General features: G+C 36.0%; 1 protein-coding gene across 22 annotated transcripts in view; it reads right to left on the reverse strand.

Moving 5' to 3' along the window:
- The window catches only part of PPFIA2 (PTPRF interacting protein alpha 2), a 504,804-nt gene that overhangs the window by 208,128 nt on the left and 274,740 nt on the right, over nt 1-21,936 (reverse strand). For 20 of the 22 annotated variants that reach the window (XM_050749219.1, XM_050749217.1, XM_050749222.1 and 17 more), the window contains one exon: nt 1,290-1,391. In XM_050749219.1, the coding sequence (XP_050605176.1) occupies nt 1,290-1,391 (102 nt within the window). Of the gene's footprint in view, nt 1-1,289; nt 1,392-2,057; nt 2,263-11,815; nt 12,483-21,936 lie in introns of those variants that run through there. The other 2 variants (XM_050749231.1, XM_050749232.1) reach the window with 2 other exon arrangements.

Consider the following 21,936-nt stretch of genomic DNA (forward strand, 5'->3'; position numbering starts at 1 on the left):
AAGGCACAAGCTCCCAGTTAGTAGAACTGTATTTTATATTACTCTCTAAGACTCATAAAGTGAATAGGCTGTTAGCTATATCTATTTTTTCAGGATTAATCTCTTATAGCTATAACACTTAGACTATTTTTCACCAACTTAGTATTTAAATTGAACTTACATCTACATAAAAGTGTTTTTTTTTTTTTTTTCTACTTCCATTTAGTAAACTGTACTTCTGTATGGGTAATGTGGTAATTTACATATTTTATAAAATTTAGTAATTTTTTTTTCTGAAAGAAAATAAAGCATGTTTTATCAAATTCTGAACTTTAATGTTACATGGCATATCATATGCTTGATGAAAATACATGGTTTTACAACAGTAGAATCTGGCAAATTCCATGAGTTTCATGAAATTAGAATATTGTGACTGGACATCCCTTTGGAAATTTGTTAAAACATAAAGGCACTCCACTTTTAATGGGCAGATATTTTTTTTCTTGAGTGTTTTCTTTTTTCTTGACACTATTTTTTGTTTCCTTTTTATTTTTATTTATTTATTATTATTATTTTGAGAGAATCTCACTCTGTTGCCCAGGCTGGAGTGCAGTGATGCAATCTCGGTTCACTGCAGCCTCTGCCTCCCAGGTCCTCCCAAGTAGCTGGGACTGCAGATGTGCACCACCAAGCCTGGCTGATTCTTGTATTTATAATAGAAATTGGATTTCACCATGTTGGCCAGGGTGGTCTCAAACTCCTGACCTCAGGTAATCTGCCTGCCTTGGCATCCCAAAGTGCTAGGATTACAGGCATGAGCCACCACGCCCGGTCTTTAGTTTTCCTTTTTTTAAAAAAACCTTTTGCTGGTTGGAGGTGAGGACCAAATCCAGGCCACTCTTTTGTAGCAGCCCATAATTTAAACTCTTCCTCTTCTCCAAAACTCTCCTCTCTTGCCCATTTCCAGCCTCTGAGGGATTACCCTACCCTCAAAACAACCTTTTTAAAGTTTGAAACCCATTATTGAAATCCAGATCTTCTTTTTAAAGTCAAATAAAGTAAAGGCCAGAAGGAATGTGAACATTTTGTAAAGCAACATAGTGATTTAGTAGCTGTGACTATAATTTAGGTTTCCTGTTTTGAGTTTTATAGTATATCCTCCTTTACTTTAAGTAACTGACTATGAGTTATTATCTGCTTAAAGTATTTCTAAAGTTTTAAATGCTTATATTTTCTTCGTATATGTGTGTTAGATGTAATGCACTGAACTACAAATGGAATTAATTCCAAGAAGGCTGCTTTACACTTACTCTTGTGTTGTTTCTTTCAGCTTTGAGTTCAGAGATTTCTTCTTCCTTTTCTAGAAGTTGTTCCCTGCAGGCATTTAATTCTTTTGTCAGTGCAGCAAATTCCTGGAAGAGTAATAAAAATATTTGGAGAAATATTCAAGATCTAAAAGCAGACAAAATTCAAAATATAAATTTCAAAATGAAAAGAATGGGGAAATATGACCCCATTGACTGGTCAACATATATTGCTGTTATGAAGTATCTTAAATTCATTATTCAAAACATGCTAATCCATAATATGTATCATATGCATTTTATTACGATAGTGTATAAAGTATTTTTCAAAATATATCAGATACATCACACTGAACCTACGTTAATATGATAACTTATTCCCAGAATCAATTTAAGTTTGGCTAACAGCTCCCAAAATCTTACACTTTAATTCCTATACAGCAATGTTTATGCAGAGTACAGTGGATCTTCAGAACAACTACACAAAACCCTGCTAAACGTGCTACTTTGAGATTAACAAATTTATTTTGTTAACAAGATGAAGCAGGGTAATCTACTTTTTTTTTTTTTTGCAAAGTAATAAATATGCCTAAGATTTGATAACATGATCTAAGATTTTCTTATTAATTTGCATATTGCTCAGTCTTTCTAAAAGATAAGCTCCATGTGGACACAGGCTTTGACCTGTTCACTGTTACACCACCAGTGCCTAAGACACAGTGGGAGCTCAAATGATATTTATTTTTAGTTCATAGAAATAGGTCATATTGTTACCAAAAAATTGGGGGCTCTGGAGTAATTCTGTCTTCATGTGGTTAATGACACTGTGAAGGAATCTTCATTGGCCTCCTTCCCCTAAATGGGATCAGAGATCATATGATATGGTATTTTTACCAATAGGTGGAGAGTTTGTTTACACACAGAAAAAGGTTATTTAATAAGAAGACCAAGAAAGTCAACTATTCTGGTATTCTACCTTATAAACAAATATTTAATTAAAAAAAAGTAAACAGATCCATATTATCACCAAACCTGTCAGAGTGATTTTCAGTAGTAAAATTGATGCTTATCAAATATTTAAGTTTTTGGGAAAACTTAGCTCTAGGCTGAGAAGGCACTCAGAAGATAAAAAAAAAAAAAAATGAAGGAGACAGGTTTGGTTAATGTAACCTCCAGGGAGGCAAATTTAGTGAAAAGAAAATGAATATGATGATTATGAAAAGCTGGGGAAGGTTTGGAGTTTATATTTTTATTTGCTTCAAACCATTTATTTTGCTTAGTTTCTCGAAATGGCTTCAACCCAAGTGAGTACTTCAAAGATCTCAGAGTAGGCTTTAGGGCTTAGATTCTAGATGACAGAGTTTATTGTTGCATTTTGGCTGAAATAGGGATAAATGTTTTCTCCCCGATTGCTGCTTAAATGCTGCTAATACCCTGAGCATATTATTTATGTGGTAAATGGAAATAAAACAAATAGAAAACAATAAACCTTTCTCTAGAAAATAAAATTTTCTTCATATACTGCATAGTTTTGATACAGAAAATAAGTGATACCTGAAGATTCTTTATTGCACATTATTAACATGTAGGCATTCAGAAACAATTTTGTGTATATTATTAACATTGACAAAGATAAAACATAAAATCTGTATATTTAACATCATGCTAATTAGCTATTATAATTTTAACATTAGATATCTCTAGGCAGTGAAATTATGAATGAATTTTGGTTTTTGGCTTCCACCCATGTATTTCAATCATCAAACTTTCTTCAATGGAGAAATATGTTTTTGTGCTTTGAAAATAAGAGAAAATATAAATCTGTAAGTGCAGTAAAAGAATCAAGTTTTTAAAGCAGAGGGGAGAAATTAGTCAAGATGTTATAGGCCACGGAAGACTTGGCCTTTTTTGTTATTATGGCACTCATTCTGAGTAGGCTAGTGACTCCATGTATCAAGATTAGTCTTACATTTATTAACGTCCTAGCAACTTTCAGGCACTACTTTCATGTTCATTATACCATCTTGCTCTCTAAATACCTAGGGAGGGGGTCATACTCCCATCTTATGGCTGAGGATACTGAATAATGGTAAGTTGTAGGTCTAAGTTCACAAAACTCACAAGCCACAGGGAGTGAGTGAACTCTGAGCATCATTCTCCACACTGCAAGTTTAGTGCTTTTCTACTATTTCATTTTGAACCTAGTTGTTTGTTGCCTTTATATTATTCAGATCTGGAGTACATCTAGAGGTGACCTTTTTCCTTATCTGAAACATTAAATAATATTACTACTGATATGGTTAGGCTCCCTGTCCCCACCCAAATCTCACATTGAATTGTAATAATCCCCGGGTGTCAAGGGCAGGAACAGGTGGAGATAATTGAATAATGGGAGCGGTTTCCTCTCATACTGTTTTCCTGATAGTAAGTTTGAGATCTGATCGTTTTATAAAGGGAAACCCTTTTCACTTGGTCCTCATTCTCTCTTGCTGCCATCATGTAAGAAGTGCCTTTCACCTTCGACCATGATTGTGTGACCTCCCTGGTAACATGGAACTTGAGTCCATTAAACCTTTTTTTCTTTATAAATTACCCAGTCTCAGGTATGTCTTTATCAGCAACGTGAAAAAGAACTAACACAACTGCAATTATCTTGCATGATCCCCCTTAATTAGTCCAAGAGTGTGGGGAACTAGAAGGTCCAAAGCATAGTATACCTTCTACACAGAGCAACAAGTGTTAGACAAGCATGTTCTATGTATCTGAGATCGCGTAAAGGCAGATATTTCATTTGGAGTTAACCACCAAACATTTTAACACTTTTCCTCTGACAGTTCTCTTTTCTATACCTATTCTCCTTACCATAAATATGAACTGAGCCTCACATCATCTTACAAACATATCGATAACAGCAAATACGGTTAACATTGATTGTAACCTTACAGTTACGGTATGCAAGGTCCTCTGCCAAGCAATTTATATTAATTATCTCATCAATCCTAATAACACACCATAAGAAACTACTAAAATCTCACTGAGGCCTAGAGAAGTTAAGTAATTTGTTCAAAGTTGCACACCTAGTCAATGATGGAGCTGGGCTTTGAACCCAGACAACCTAACTCATACTGGGTGATTACAATAGGTTGTTTGTTTCCCCTGACCACAGGATTTTCCCTTCTGATTTGTGCTTCAATTTTTGGAAAAATTATATTTCCCACGGTCATCAAACTTTCAGGGCTTTTAACCTTCAAACATATCAAATTGAAACCAACTTTAACTTTCAAAATTCAAACCACCCAAAACATGGCCCTTTCATAACTAAACAGCTTTATTACTTATAGAACAATAGTAACTATTAATACCACTTTGAGCAGTTGGCACTTTGTTTTGCCATGCCCCAAGCTAACCGTTTTACATGAATAATTCCATCTACTCCCTATTTTTCAGATGAGGACACTGAAGCTTAGCAGTGATGAATAAATTGTTCAAGGACGCAGCTAAATATGACCCACTTTGATTCTAAAACGTTTAGATTTCTGCAACACTACGTCCTTCTGGCCAAAAAAAGGAGTCTCTTAACAAATGTCTCAAGCATTATGAGATTATCATCTGTCTAACTATCCAGCCACTCATACAACAGTTATTGAACTCCTACCACATATCAGACCCTGTGCTAGATGCTAAAGATATGAAGATAACATAGAACAGTTGTTGCAGTTGACCTCACAGAACTTTCAGAATTCACATTTGAGGGCCATCAGGGATCTCCATCATTAACAAGCACTCAAAACCCATCACCAAGTGCCACACACAGAGTAATACTAGTGTATGCCTTTTATAAGTCATGCACCCCTCAAAAGCCTCCTTCCTAGACAGTCTATCTACTGTCAAAAATTTATCTTTCCTGTTTCCATTTCTACCTTTTCATTTTTTTCAACTTTTTTTCTTGTTTCTTTTACATACTATCTACTGTGCTTCAAATACTCTTCATCATCCCTCTGCCTAACTAATTCACTTTTAAAGCACTAGTTAGCCTTCTTAATGCTTTAAAATACCTAATTGTATTGTTTTTATAATAACTGAATTATGTGTTAGTCTCCTCCACCTAAACAGTACAATCCTTTAAGGCAAGGTTGTTAGTGTATTTTTATATCCTTAGGCCTTAGCATAGTTCCTGGAAAATTGAGTAAACAATAAATCCTTGTTGTGATAATAAATAAATGGTTTACTTTCCTCAAACTTTGGACTTTGATACCAAAATAAATTTAAAAGATATTATCGGAGGTTTTTAAAATTTTTTCTAAGTGAGAGCACTATAATTTGCTTAACATATAACAGATATAATATTCTTTTTTTACTTTATAGCTGTTGTTTTGTCTGTATTGAAATATACTATATTCTGCCTAGCAATGACATTATTGTCTGTCATGCTTTCTAATATGTATATATACATACATATATATGTCATTTTGCTCTTTGTGGTTGATGGCTGATCTGATTCTCTTATCTCACCGATTCAAACATGCTTAGTTCTTTCTACAGATTCCTTTTAATTCAGACATAATGAAGTATGAATAGTTTCCTTCTAACATATATGTCTCACTGCTTTAAGCTTCTGATAATACTCTGTGTTATACATTGCATTCCGTTTCTTACCTTTTTCACACATATATATGGGTGTGTGTGTGTGTGTGTGTATATATATATAGTGATATAGTGATTACCAGGACATTTGCCAAATTCAACAAATTATTCAGAAAATCTTTTCTGATCCTGGTAGTTTCCACAAGGAGATCTGCAGTATACCTCCCACCTAGGAACAGGCTAGCTCTAGTGCTGAAGCTCATTATCATGAAAGCATAATTTTGTGATATAAATATTTGTGTTGAATGTAAAGATGGTAGAATGAATGAGGGCATGTGCACCTGAGAGAAAATGAATGTGGCAGGAGAAATCATGAAAATATTTTCTATTCCTTAGTGCTTTGGGCCTATTGCTCTGAATAATTCATGCATTTAAATTTATCATTTGTTCACTGGATCTATCACATTGGTCTTATTCATTCTTAAAGTGAAAGTGTGTATTTAACCAATATGGTATTTCTCTAGTCTAGCATTTCTCAAATTATGTTTTTAGAACAGTATTTCCACAAGATTCCCAGAAAGGAATTCATGGGGGAACAACCTAGAGTTCCATATATAGAAAAATGTATGAATTAAATATAGTAAATGCATATGATGGAATATTATGCAAAGGGAAGAACAAATAGGTTAGATCTTTGTATAACAACATGGAAAGATTTCAAAAATATAATTTTGAGCGAAAAAGGTAAGAAACAGAATACAATGTATAACACAGAGTATTATCAGAAGCTTAAAGTAGTGAGAAATAAATGTTAGAAGGAAACTTTATTCATACTTCATCTGAATTAAAAAGAATCTGTAGAAAGACCTAAGTGTATTTGAATCAGTGAGATAAGAGAATTAGATCAGTCACCAACTACTAAGCATACTCAACAACTTTTGAGACTATTTTGTTCTCCAACCCATGCGTGCCAAATACTTTCTTTTTCCAAAGAGCAAAATGACTTTCCCTACTCTATGTTTTGTCCCTTGGAATTTTAAAGAACAGTCAAGATCTAGACCACACAGGCCGGGCGCGGTGGCTCGAGCCTGTAATCCCAGCACTTTGGGAGGCCGAGATGGGTGGACCACGAGGTCAGCAGGTCGAGACCATCTGGCTAACACGGTGAAACCCCGTCTCTACTAAAAAAAAAAAAAAAAAAAAAAAAAAAAAGAAAACTAGCGGTGCCATGTGGCGGGCGCCTGTAGTCCCAGCTACTCGGAGGCTGAGGCAGGAGAATGGCGTGAACTCGGGAGGCGGAGCTTGCAGTGAGCTGAGATCCGGCCACTGCACTCCAGCCTGGGTGACAGAGCCAGACTCTGTCTCAAACACAGTGCCGTAACAGTACGCTCAGCGCAAAGGGATGAGTGCCCTTCTCTTTCTTAGTGTGTCCTCAGGCACATCACAAACACATTTATATGATATATATATATATCACTATGTAGTGGACCCTGTTTTTAGTGCTGGGAAGAAGACAAGCAAAGAAGCAAGTTAAAGTCCTTGCTCTCGATATGTTTATATGTATTCAGGGGATTAATCATTCAAACTACTTTTTCTCTGAAATTAATCTTTTCTAGCCATTTCTATCCCTCTCAATACTAATTCAGCTCATGGTATAAAGCAATAGTTTCTTTATTTTAAAAAAAGAGGAAAATAAAATGACTTTTTTTCTGTTAGTATCTTAAAATTTTGAAAGTATCATTTCTTATACACCAACACAGGTCATCTAACTTCTGTGCACTCCTAAATTTGTTACAAGTCTCTTAAACTACATAAAATCTAAAGCTCTTCTATTTCAGCTAATATTCCCAGTTGTTACCTTTTTACTTATTTTCTTCCCCTCTCTCATCGTTTTTTCTTTTAAAAACAGGGTCTCACCTGCCTTTAAAAAAAAAGACAAGGGTGTTGCTATGTTGCCCAGCTTATCTCAAACTCCTGGCCTCAAGCAATTCTCCCACCTCCAAGTCGACTTTCCAAAACACTGGGATTACAGGTGTAAGCCACTGAGCCTGGCTCTTTACTTAACTATCGTTTCTTAAGTACTAATTATATGCTAGGTACCTTGTTAGGAACTTTACATCTGTTATGTCATTTAATCATTATAGCAGTGCTATTATTCCCAGAACACAGATGAGAAAAGTAGAAGAAATTAAGTATTTCCATCGAGACCCATTCCATTATATGGCGATGCTAGTGCCAACATCCCTGAAACCTGTCATATCCCAGAACAAAGATAAGCTGTCTTGTATCTTATCAGTGGTTTCATTCTTTTGTGCTGACTTCTAAGCTAAGGATGAGCTTGAGTAATTCAAGTGTCTGTGCTGCAAATATTTCAAATGATAGGCCTTAGGTCAATATGTTGTTCTTAGTAAGTTTAATGAAAAGAAGCTTCTCTTGTTTTGATCTCTGCATATGTTATTTCCAAAGTGAAAAATACAGGGGCAAAGCATAGATTCACTCAGTTCTTGTGCCTATTTACATTCTATAAGAGTAACCTAGACAGGAAATTAAAGAGTGTATAACTTCTTCTGGTCAACCTTCCTCTTCTTTTCAACTTATGCCTTTTCCACCTGGTATATCACCAGACCCTATCGGGCTACCCATTCTCAGACAGACACAGAGCATTCTATTTTTATACAGGTTCTTCTTTAAACTCATTTTCTGACATTTAATAATAAACATAATAGGGCTTGAAAAAAAAAAAAAAAAACTTCCCTGACTCATTTCAGATGGTATGCTTACTTGAGGAGGTTTAATTGAGAAAAAAAATGACACATTTTCTCATTTACTAAATGCTTGAAAGGCTTTGATTTAATAGGTAAGGCCTCATCTCAGGAAAGCGGGTTAGGAGAAGCTGCATGATAAGAGGAAAATTCAGCCTTTCAATTTCAAGTCAATGACACCAGACAGTCTCCAGAGAAATCTGTGACAATGCATTCATCTTGATTACAATTTTAATACTCTTTACCTTTCAATTAAACCTGCATTTTCTAATCTTGTGGGCCACTTAATTAATGAACGGACAATGGCTTTATTTCTGCAGCCATCTATCTGAGTAAGTCCTGCCTTGAAGAATCGTGAGTGCAAACCAGTTTGAGAGAGAAGAGGAAAAATAAATGGTGAGCTGGAATTCAGCTTCACTAAACACTGCCAACACCCTCACCAACCACAAAAAAGCATCTTTTAAGTTTATTCTTCAACCATTTGTGCAAATCAAAAATAGCTCTCAGGAAAGCATATGGCATGGAAGCATGCTGATTTGACCATCTAGCATTTCAATTAGACAAAATTAACTGCTTCAAAATGCTTTTTTTTTTATAATGACTTCCTTAGGCTATGCCCCTCATTTACTGTATTTTGGTGTTTCCTCCTTTGAACTTTAATAATTCTTCTAGCAATTCTATCTGTAATACTCAGTGGAAAGCTTTGGATTTGAAATCTATTTTTATTTGCATATAATTTCACATAAATTTACATGTAAAAAGATATGTATTTTTTCCCCAAACCACAGGACATACTTTCTAGAACAGATTAATAACAGAAGTATTACATTTGAGAGATAAACAAAGCAATGAAAAGACAATGTATTTCTCAACTTTTATATCTACACTTAGTATATTAGCTGGTAAAAATTCAGAAGAGTCTTCAGAAATTCAGTTTGGAAATCATTTAATTTGGGAAGAAAGGCATACAGAAATTAATACTTCATCATTATATCACTATGTATATGCAATATTTTTATTTTATTATGTAATCAAATGCAGTGTTAATGACCTCTGTTTTTATAATTGCCTTCTGGTCTCACATGAGCCCAGGGAATGCTGTCATCCAAAATTACTGTGCAAAACAGCCCATGTCTCATGGTCAGCCCTGGGCTAGACAGCTTGAAGGTAGAATTGCCTGCATAACTAATGCAATGTGACAGGCACAACTGGACTCAGAATTTTCACAAAAATCATTGGGTAAGATGGCTCAAGTTAAAAGCAAAACGAGGTTTAAATTCCATGTACATTATATTTCGTGCCCCCTTGAATTTTTATGTATCTATATTCTAATTAGAGAGCTTTTTGGTCTTTTTCCTAAAACTGCATAACAGAAGACTATGTTAATGTATCATGGTGACTTGGGGGATGCAAGCCTATTTAAAATCCAGCATGCTACAGAAGTCATTCCCTTGGTAGATGTGTACTTGGGTACTTGGTAACTTTTGTTTTCAAATTCTTCTAATCAAGGTACTTAGAATCTTTCAAAAAGTGGATGTTTGTGGAAATCAAAATTGTCAATCAGTCTCAGGCTGTCTGTCCATCAAGCCATGAATCATTCACTATGCTCCTACTGAAATGTGCCTATCTTATGTCTTATTTCCACTCTGCTTTGTGGGCACCAATTTCTCAATATATGTATAGAGCTATCCCAGGTATTAGGCTTTCTTTGACAATGGCTTGCTAGAGATGATTCCGCTTGTTTTTAAATCCTGGAGAGCCGGCACTACATATTGTTTTTAAATCCTGGAGAGGTCACTACAGATTGGTTGGGAACATATTTGGAGGCAAGGTAGAGTTTTTCAGTATCCCCACATTGGCTATTCTGCTGGCACTGCATTGCTTCTGTGGGCCCTAGGCACATTTGCCTTCACGGGCCCATTCATCTATTAAAATATATATATATATTATATTATATATTAAATATGATATATAATATATAAAATAATATTTTTTAATAGATGAATGGGCTCATGAAGGCATATATTCATATTATATATATAAATTTTATAAAAACATGCAGTTTTTTTCTTTAATGATAACTAAAATGTAACTCTAGAGTCACCTACCCAAGGCTCATTGTTACTCATTGTCCTTTTTCTTTGGAAGGCACTGATAATGAAACTAATTATGTATCAGGGACAAGAGGATTCTCCTCAAGCATGATAATAAAAAAAGAGAGAGTTCTACTATATCATTAGCAAGCTAGCATGGCAGAAGTGATTGACATTAGTGTGATACAGTAAAAATACTCAGCACATTTTTGGAGAGAAAATATGTCCTTTGTTCCTGTGTTCCTGCAGTAATTCTTGCTGATCAGAAATTTACATTACTACTACCTAAGACACATCAAGTGACATTCTATAATGTTAATGTATATAAGGGTAGAGCCTATGAGGAAATTATCTAGATATCATAAAACAGTTCTTCAAAGCTTCCTTAAACATATCTCTGACCGGGCGCGGTGGTTCACGCTTGTAATCCTAGTACTTTGGGAAGCCGAGGAGAGCGGATTACCTGAGCTCAGGAGTTTGAGAACAGCCTGGGCAACATGGTGAAACCCCATCTCCAATAAAATACAAAAAAATTGGCTGGGCGTGGTGGCTCACACCTATAATCCCAGCACTTTGGGAGGCTGAGGCTGGTGGATCGTGAGGTCAGGAGTTCAAGATCAGCCTGGCCAAGATGGTGAAACCCCGTCTCTATTTAAAAAAAAAAAAAAAAGTCTCTGACTTTATCTTCTATTATCCTCTCCTCATCCTCTGATTGCATCTATTATCACTAACCCAGGGCTCACACACCTCTCAAGATGTTTTCTGTTGTCTGAAATGCAATGATAGTATAAAACATATTTGAGAAGTTTTTAATGAACCCTTGCATTGCTTGCTCTGAGATGCTGTTTGAGAGGAGTCCAGCTGCCTACACGTCTGACCAGAATCCAGGGTTAGAGCCTGAAGTCTTTCACAGATTCCCTGACCCAGGTGAGAAGGATGCTCCCTATTGAATGAAGCTCCCACCTCACCCCTTGAGCTCTTGCTCTAAGTTTGAGTAACTGCCTTGCTAACAAATCCTATCCCTCTGCATAATATCACTAGAATGAGAAAGAGACAAACAGAATGGCTTAGAATCAAGACTGAAGTTACTCACTCCAAGTTTCCTTTCCCTTTGACTTGCTCCATCTCCCCTTCATTTTTCTCCGAATAGAAAAAAATAAAACAAAACCTTGTTCTGGTCTTATTGTATCAAGTAGATGAACGAACAGAAGGGGAGGTCATCAGGAAGCAATTCTTTTCCTTCTTCAGCCAATTCATGCTCTTGTCCTTAATTTCGACTTCTCTTTATGGAGGAGAGGGAAAGAATCTTCAACCTCTATAAACGTCCAAAAGATATTTTTGCGTATTTGATGCTTCATGCATTTGTACATTTATTAAAACTCAACATTCTAAGTACGTTAGTACAATCACCTGGCCCAGTAAGCATTGTAGTTAAAGCATTTCAGGGCTGAGTCATTGCCAGTCAAAAACTCTTTTGGCAGGAAAAGCCAATTTCCAACAGCTCTGACAGTGTAAAGCAGGAGGCATGTTTGACAAGATGCTGCGTATTAATTTAAAAGGCTTTAGCATCTGGTTAGGTAACACCTGCTGTGGCAAACACTCAGAGACACACAAAATAGCATTCAAGCTGAATATTTAAATCTCCCAACATAGATCAACAAAGCTCTAACTCTAAACAAAACAAAACAAAACAAAATCACATCTCTAGCAATCAGTTATAATTATATAACCAAAAATATTTGGGCTACAACATTGTTTGCTGTTCACTGTGCTGAAATGCTGTAGTGGGTGCTATAAAAGTTGTAAAATCTATTGAAACATATTTTCCTGCCTTGGAGAATTTTACTGTGTACAACATTTAAAATTGCACACCGTAGCTCAGAAAAAATCACTTTGTGTTATAATATGTTATATCAATATACAACTAAAGCAGTTTATCAGTGGGGGGCTGGGGGTGAAAGCATTAAATAACAAAGAAAAAGAAGCAAACCATGAAAGAGAAAGCTGGAAAGATTCTTCTAACCACTCTCTCTGTGAAAGTCCATCCCAGCCTAAGGATTGTAGTTGTCTGGCAATAGGGGTGTAGGCGAGTTCTGGAATTCTTAGGACACACTAACATGACATGGTGTCATCAAATGTTCAAATAATATAACATGTTCTAATTCCATAGATACTGAGGGATATTTTTAAATTACTCAAATTTTCTGTGTCATTTACTGTAGAGAAGGAGCTTGCCCTTGTCAGCCTAGTTTGGATACTGGCTCGCTTGACAATGCATTTCTCTCTGCAAATTTTAAAAACTGACACTTTTATTATTCTTCTATTTACTCCACAATATATTATTGGATGCCTAATATGTAGGAGATCCTGTGAAATTTTTCAGACACTATAATGTGTACAATGTTGAAAAAGACATAGTAAATAGAAGTAACTGAACGATAATTACAACGAAATGTGATAAACGCCGTGATCGGGTTATATCCAGGGTGTCCAGCATGCACTCCTGTAGGAGGGTATGTGTGTGAAGGGGGCATCTAAGACGAAAAGTGAAAAATGAGTAAGAGCCAGGCAAAATGTATGTTGAATGAAAATTAGTCCAGATTAGGGAACATCATGAGCAACTTTCTAATATCCAAAAGAGCCTAAGCATACTAAACCTATAAAATTCTTAGAGAAAAACATAGAGGTAAATCTTTGCAATCCTGGATTAGGCAATGGTTTCTTAAATGTGACACCAAAAGCTCATACAACACAAGTTAAAATAGACCAGACTCCATCTGCTATGACTGAATTGTGTCTCCAAATTCATATGTTGAAGCCCTAATCCCCAACATGGTGGTATGTGGAGACGGGAACTTTGGGAAATCATTTTGTTTAGATGAGGTTAGGACTATGGGGCTCTCCAGCTGGGATTACTTCCCTTTTTAGAAGAGGAAGGGACACCAGAGCTCTCTCTCTGCTATGTGAGGGCACAGTGAGAAGGCAGCCATCTGCAAGCCAGAATGAGGTATCAGCAGAACCCGTGCATGCTGAAACCCTGGTCTCAGGTTTCCAACCTCCAGAACTGTGAGGAAATATATCCTTGTTGATTAAGCCATCCAGTGGATGGTATTTTGTTATGGGAGCCAGAGCTAATTAATATACAATAAAGTTAAAAACGTTTACACTTCGAGTAGAATCATTAATAAAGTAAAAGACAATCCACAGAATGGGACAAAATATGAGCAAATTATATATCTGATAAAGGACTGGTTGTCAAAATAGATAAACAACTATTACAACTCTATAATAAAAAGACAAATAACCAAATTTATACATGAACAGATAATCTGAATACACAGCTCTCTAAAGATACACAAATAGCCAAAAAGCACATGGAAAGCTGTTCCACATCATTAATCATCAGAGAAATGCAAGTCAAAAGCACAGTGAAATACGATTTCATATCACCTAGAATGGCTATAATCAAAATCATAAATAATAACAAGCATTGGAAAAGATGCAGAGAAGCCTCATACACTGCTGGTGGGAGTGTAATATGGTACAGTCACTTTGCAAAACAGTTTGTCAGTTTCTCAAGTGGTAAAACAGAATTATCATATGGTCCAGCAATTTCACTACTAGGTATATACCCAAGAAAATTGAAAACATATGTCCACACAGAAACTTGTACATGAATGTTCATAGTAGCATTATTCATTATATTTAAAAGGTGGCAACAATCCAAATGTCCAACAGTGGAGGAACGAATTTTTAAAATGCAAATACTTTTTTTTGTTTCATTTCATATTGTTTTATTTCCTGTGATAAGAACATTTAACATGATATCTGACCTTTTAACAGATTTCTAAGTATACAATATCTAAACTGTAAAGTAAAGGCACTATGTTGATCAGTTGACGTCTGGAAAAACTAATCTTGTATAACTGTAATTTTATATCCATTGAACAACTACCCGCATACCCCTTCCCCCATCTTCTGGTAACCACTGTTCTGTGGTCTACTTCTATTCCTGTAACTATTTTAGATGCCACATTGTCACATATATGAGGAATCATGCAAGAGTTGTCCTCCTGTGACTGACTAATTTCCCTCAGCACAATGTCTTCCATGTCCTTTCATGTTGTCACAAATGGTAGGATTTTCTTCTTCTTTTCTTCTTCTTTTTTTTTTTTTTTTTGGAGACAGAGTCATGCTCTGTCATCCAGGCTGGAATTCAGTGGTATGATCACAACTCACTGCATTCTCTACCTCCTGAGTTCAAAGGATCCTTCAACTTCAGCCTCCAAGGTGGCTGGGACCATAGGTACACATCACTACACAAAGGTAATTTTTTATTTATTTATTTATTTATTTATTTATTTATTTTTGGTAGGGAAGAGATCTCCCTATATTTCCCAGGCTGGTCTCAAACTCCTGGGCTCAAGGGATCCTGCCGCCTCAGCCTCCCAAAGTGCTGAGATTTCAGGCATGAGTCACAATGCCTGACTTGGATTTCCTTCCTTTTAAGGGTGAATAATTTTCTATTGTTTGTATATATCATATTTTATTTACCCATTCATCTATTGATGGACATTTAGGTTGTTTCAATTTCTTGGTTATTTTGAAAAATGATACAAAGGACATAGGGGTGCAGATGTTTCTTCAAGATTCTGATTTTAATATCTTTGGTTATATACCCAGAAGTGGGATTGCTGGATCATATGCTCATCTTATTGTTATTTTTTTTGTGAAACCTCTATACTCTTTTCCACAGTGGCTGTACCATATTACATTTCCACCAACAGTGAATAAGGGTTTCAATTTCTCCACAACCTTGCCAGCATTTGTTTTATTTTTATTTTTATTTTTGAAAATAGCCATTCTAACAGGTATTAGGTGACATAAGAAAACTTTTTGAGGTGATGAATATGTTTATTACCTGAATTCCATTGTGGTGATTGTAACATCAGTGTATATATATGCCAAAACTCACGAAATTGTGTACATTAATTACATGAAGAGTTTTTTAAACAAATACACACAAGGAAATATTATTCAACAAGGAAAAGAAATGAAGTATACATGCTATAATATGGATGATCCTTGAAAATATTATGCTAAGTTAAAGAAGCCAGTCACAAAGGACCATGTTTATGTATGTTCCTCTTAATGTAAAACGTCCAGAACAGGCAAATATATAGAAACAGAAAATGAATTAGTGGTTACCTAGGGCTAGGGAAGTTGGAGAGATTGGAGGAGGTGAGAACTAAGGAGCTCTGGATTTCCTTCTGGGGTAACAAAAATATTCCAAAATTAATTGTGATGAGGATGCACAACTTTGCAAATACACTAAATGCCAATGAATTGTATTTTTAATGGCTGAATAAAATGGTAAGTGCTGCTGCAATAAAGCTGTTTAAACAACAGTAGTTCAGTTTGGATGGAGGGTAAGCTATGCTAGTTATTTTGGTCTTTGGTAAAAGGTAATAATGGGCACCATGGATGGAATTTAGGCAGGTGAATGACATTATTAATTTTATCCTCCTTCTTATTAGTTTAGCAACCCCTCAAAGAAATTAAAAACACTAAATTCCTGGACTTGCCAGGCTAAGGGCCAGACTCTGGACCTTACCAAATTCATCAAGGTAATGTAACCCTGAAATATACTTTTTAGAAACCAGTATGCTTGTGGATACTTAATTCTTTTATGTCAATAGCATTTATTGATTATTGCCATTGGAAATTTTTCCATCCCCATCCTTATGACCATCTTAACATCCCCTCCCCCAGCAGAAACAAAAATATACTAAAAACAAATACTACTTCACATTAAAAATATGCCAGCTTCCCTCCTGCTCCTAGGGGACTTCCCTTGCTATGAGTATCTTGCTAGTAAGTAGAAGCAGAAAGAATTTCAGAAGACTTGGCTTTCTTGAGAAGCGCTTTGTAAAATACAATTTTCAAAAAGAAAAAGTATATAAAATTACTCACATATTATCTTAATCTTTGCAACCGTTCATTAGTAGTTTACAAAGGCTCAAAGTATGAATAACTAACTCTTGAATTCTCTCTATCCTACAGCTATTTTCTCATTTATGAAACAAGCCTTGTAAATGTTGAATTGCTACAGAAACATACATGTACATAAAATTGCATGTAGGGCCGGGCGCGGTGACTCACGACTGTAATTCTAGCACTTTGGGGGGCTGAGGCGGGTGGATCACCTGCTGTCAGGAGTTCCAGACCAGCCTGGCCAACATGGTGAAACCCCGTATCTACTAAAAATACAAAAATTAGCTGGGCATGATGGCAGGCACCTGTAATCTCAGCCACTAGGGAGGCTGAGGCACAAGAATGGCTTGAACCCCGGGAGGCGGAGGTTGCAGTGAGCCGAGATCAAGACATTGCACTCCGGTCTGGGTGAGAGAGCGAGACTCCATCTCAAACAAACAAACAAACATTTCCATCTTGGTAGCAAAATATATAACTGCATATATAACAAATTGATTTTTTTTTTGGTATTTTATACCATCTTCCTGCAGCTTCATCAGATAAACCACACGTGTGATGACACTGGCTACTGCTTCGCCTGAGACGTGAAATTATCATGACATTTTTCTTGAAGCAGCTCCATAATATTCCTTGATGCTGAACTTTAGGCAGCAACTATTTAATAACCCAAACTGGCACCCAAGATGAATTTTATTGGTCATCCTGTTCTGGAATTGTAAATTTTTTACATCTTCTTCAAAATATAAAGCATAGCTGATAGTCCAAGTTAGAAAGATCTCCTACCAAAAATTGTCCAACTGCAGAACCATGACTTAGTTTATTATTTACTTATATTGATAAATTACATTAGAATGATTGACTGTTTTCCATGTTATGCACAGAAATCAACACAAGATAATCACCATATTTGACCTCAGGTCCATAGCATTCCTTACTCATTTTTATTTGTGTAAGCTAATGTTACCCGGGAAAATGGAAAAATGGCTATGAGTCAAAGTGTGTATTCAGATGTTCTTTCTTCTCACATTTTTCTTTAACAATGTGTTTCAAGAGAAAGACTATATTTCAAGTAAGAAATTTGATCCTTTATTTTAAATAGGAAAAAAATGTTTAACACCAAAGTAAGAAAACATTTTCAACATTTCCTTCATGTAGAATTTTATTCTTTATTTTTAAACTTTAATTAACTAATTTGTTTTGAGATAGAGTCTCACTACTCTGTCAACCAGGCTGAAGAGCAGTGGTGTGATCTCATCTCACTGCAACCTTCACCTCCCGGATTCAAGCAATTCTTGTGCCTCAGCCTCCCGAGTAGCTGGAATTACAGGCATCCACCACCAAGCCCAACTGATTTTTGTATTTTTGGTACAGATGGGGTTTTGCCATGTTGGTTGGGCTGGTCTCAAACTTCTGGCCTCAAGTGACCTACCGGCCTCAGCCTCCCAAAGTGCTGGGATTACAGGCATGCACTACCACACCCAGCTAATTTTTGTATTTTTAGTAGAGATGAGGTTTCACCACGTTGGTCCCACTGGTCTTGAACCCCTGACCTCAAGTGATCCGCCTGTGTCGGCCTCCCAAAGTTCTGAGATTACAGGCATGGGCTATTGCACCTGGCCCTCTTGTGGAGTTTAAAATTTTTCTTTTAAACAATTCCAAATTTGTAAATGGATACTAGCACCAATATCATTTTATTATAACTTAATTGCTGTGAAATATAATTATTGCTTTTGGATTGTATTCTTTAAAAATCCTGTATTATACTTCATAAGCAAAATTATTATTTCTAAATCTGTTTTCCATGAATTAAAGAAGGTTTAGCCTTCTTCCAATGAACTACAAGTTTGCTAATTTTGCATAGATCACTCTTAGAATCATTTAGGTGATAAAATCACTAGCAGATACAAAAGGGGGACCCTGACTGATTGAAAAATCTAGATAGATGTTGAAGTGTGAATTATCTAGAATAGAATGATACACAAAACAAAAATAAAATGGTCTTTTAGGATTAATGAGATTTCTAGCTGAATTATTTCTAATTTTAATTTTTCATACTACTCTTTCTTTGATTTTTGTTAATAATCTTGGACAGTCAATCTTCAGATCCCACTAAGACAGAATACTAGAAGCTTTAATTCTATTCTGTCATACAAACCTCTGTATCTAGATGGTAAACTCTGTGAGAACCAGAACTAAAACGTTCTGGCCTCTGTTATTTTGCCAGCTCCTTATATGGGGCCTGACATAGAGACTCTGTATTTGTTAAAGGATCACGGTAAAATGCTCACATTTAGTAATTAAAGTTTGATGCAGATTAGTAAGCATTTTTATTTAAGTAAAAATAAGAACAAAAACCTTGTTCCTGATAAAGCTATTGGTGAATGAATCTTAAAACATGGCATATATATTTCATTATTTTCAAAGTGTTATTCTGTAAACATTTTAAACTTATTTTATATAATGTGTTTTATAATTTTAAAATTCGAGAATATAGTTTGCTATTATTTCTTCTGATTCCAGCACAAGACAACGTAGTTTTTCCTGTGATTTTAAATATTGGCTTGCAAGCTCGTATTTGGTTATCTTAATCTGTTGAGAATTCTGTAAGGTCCACCTGAAGACACTTCAGAGAGAATATATATTTTCCTTCTGCTAGGCATTATGACTCAAGGACTACTTTAAGTTGAAAGTGTTAAAAATGTGAACTCCGATCTTTTTTTAAATTTTTTATTTTATTTTTTATTTTTATTTTTTTTTGAGATGGAGTCTTGCTCTGTCGCCCAGGCTGGAGTGCAGGGGCGTGATCTCGACTCACTGCAAGCTCCGCCTCCCGGGTTCACGTCATTCTCCTGCCTCAACCTCCCGAGTAGCTGCGGCTACAGGCTCCCGCCACCACGCCAGGCTGATTTTTTGTATTTTTAGTACAGACAGGGTTTCACCGTATTAGCCAGGATGGTCTCGATCTCATGACCTTGTGACCATCATTTTTAAGGACAGCATTGTGGTAACTTTTTATTTTCCCTCCACCTTAACTCAGGCTTATATTAATGGTCACCCTGATGTCTTTTTGTTGATGATAAGTTTTTTCTAGATAAGTTTTTTCTAGGCTCGTCTATCTCTGTCAGAGTGAAGCTCCTCAGAGGCTCCGGATTTATGCCGAAGTTTTAGTATGACCTCCTTTCATTCCTAGGTTCTGCTTTCAGTGTACTCGATGGCCATCAAACCTCAAGTTTCTAGTTCCTGGAATCAGCAATTATCTACAGGGTGCTCCGGCTTTCAGAATACACTATGCTGGTTTTTAATGATTTGGTTTTTCATGAAAGTGATTTTGAGAATTTAAAAGTATCTGTGTTGCATTTAGTCTAGGTTTTTGTAGTGAGAAGTCTTTCAGACTTTCCTATTTGCCACACAGTCAAAAGCAGAAGTTGAACATGATGAACTATTTATAGATGTTAAGTTTCAATATTGAATTGATATTAAAAGCAATTCAAGCCATTGGAGAATCATCCCTGAAAATTTGTATTTATTTTCTCTCTGCCAATCACCTAGTTTTTGAGACACATGATTAAATGTGACATAAAAATTAAGTTCATAAAGAAAAATACAATAAATCTAGATTTATATCACATAAATATGAACTGTATTTAAAATAATTCAGTCAACTAAAACAAATTAACATTTCAATTGTGAAAGTGCTCTCTGTTAAGAAGTTTGGTCTGCATTGTGGAAGACAGTGTGGCGATTCCTCAAAAACCTAGAACTACAAATACCATTTGACCCAGCAATCCAATTACTGGGTATACACCCAAAGGAATATAAACCATTCTATTTTAAAGATACATGCACATGAGTGTTCATTGCATCAGTACTCACAATAGCAAAGACATGGAACCAGCTCAATAATAGACTGGATAAAGAAAATGTGGTGCATATACACCATGGAATAGTCTGCATCCATAAAAAGGAATGAGATCATGTCCTTTGCAGGGACGTGGATGAAGCTGGAAGCCATTATCCACAGCAGACTAACCCAGGAACAGAAAACCAAACACCGCATGTTCTCACTGATATGTGGGAGCTGAACAATGAGAACACATGGACACAGGGAGGGGAACAACACACATTGGGGCCTGTCTGGGTGGTAGCGGAGGAAGGGACAGCATCAGGAAAGATAGCTAATGTAAGATGTGCTTAATACTTAGGTGATGGCTTGATGCGGGAAGCTAACCACCACAGCACACATTTACCTATGTAACAAATATGCTCATCCTGTACATGTACCCTGGAACTTAAAATAAAATTTAAAAAAAGAAAAATAAAAGGGAATTTGGTCTGAAGAAGAAAGACAAAACCTCAGGATTGAGAGGAAAGGAGGAGAGACAGCTACCTTCAATTTTATTTGAAAGGCTTTCACCTGGAAAGCCTTGGACAAAGTTCCTTTGACAGAGAATGATTATGAGGAGGTCAGGAACACATATTTTTACTAAATGATAAATTCCACCATTTATTCATTGAACATTTTGAAAGTGATGGCCATGTGTGAAAACCTGTGGTGGTCTTGTGCCGGTCTTCAAAGGGAATGCTTCCAGCTTTTGTCCATTCTGTATGATATTGGCTGTGGGTTTGTCATAAATCGCTTGTGTTATTTTGAGATACATTACATCAATACCTAGTTTATTCAGAGTTTTTAGCATGAAGAAATATTGAATTTTATCGAAGGCCTTTTCTGCTTCTATTGAGATAATCATGTGCTTTTTGTCACTGGTTCTGTTTATGTGATGAATTACATTTATTGATTTGGTATGTTGAACCAGCCTTGCATCCTAGGGATGAAGCCGACTTGATCGTGGTGGATAAGCTTTTTGATGTGCTGCTGGATTCGGTTTGCCAGTATTTTATCGAGGATTTTCACATTGATGTTCATCAGGAATACTGGCCTGGAATTTTCTTTTTTTGTTGTTGTATCTCTGCCAGGTTTTGGCATCAGGATGATGCTGGCCTCATAAAATGAGTTAGGGAGGAGTCCCTCTTTTCCTATTGCTTGGAATAGTTTCAGAAGAAATGGTACCAGCTCCTCTTTGTACCTTTGGTAGAATTCGGCTGTGAATCCATCTGGTTCTGGGCTTTTTTTTGGTTGGTAGGCTATTAATTACTGCCTCAATTTCAGATCTTGTTATTTGTCTATTCAGGGATTCGACTTCTTCATAAGTGAGTCTTGGG

Source organism: Macaca thibetana, chromosome 11, assembly GCF_024542745.1.
Source record: "Macaca thibetana thibetana isolate TM-01 chromosome 11, ASM2454274v1, whole genome shotgun sequence".
Classification (NCBI taxonomy): Eukaryota; Metazoa; Chordata; class Mammalia; order Primates; family Cercopithecidae; genus Macaca; species Macaca thibetana.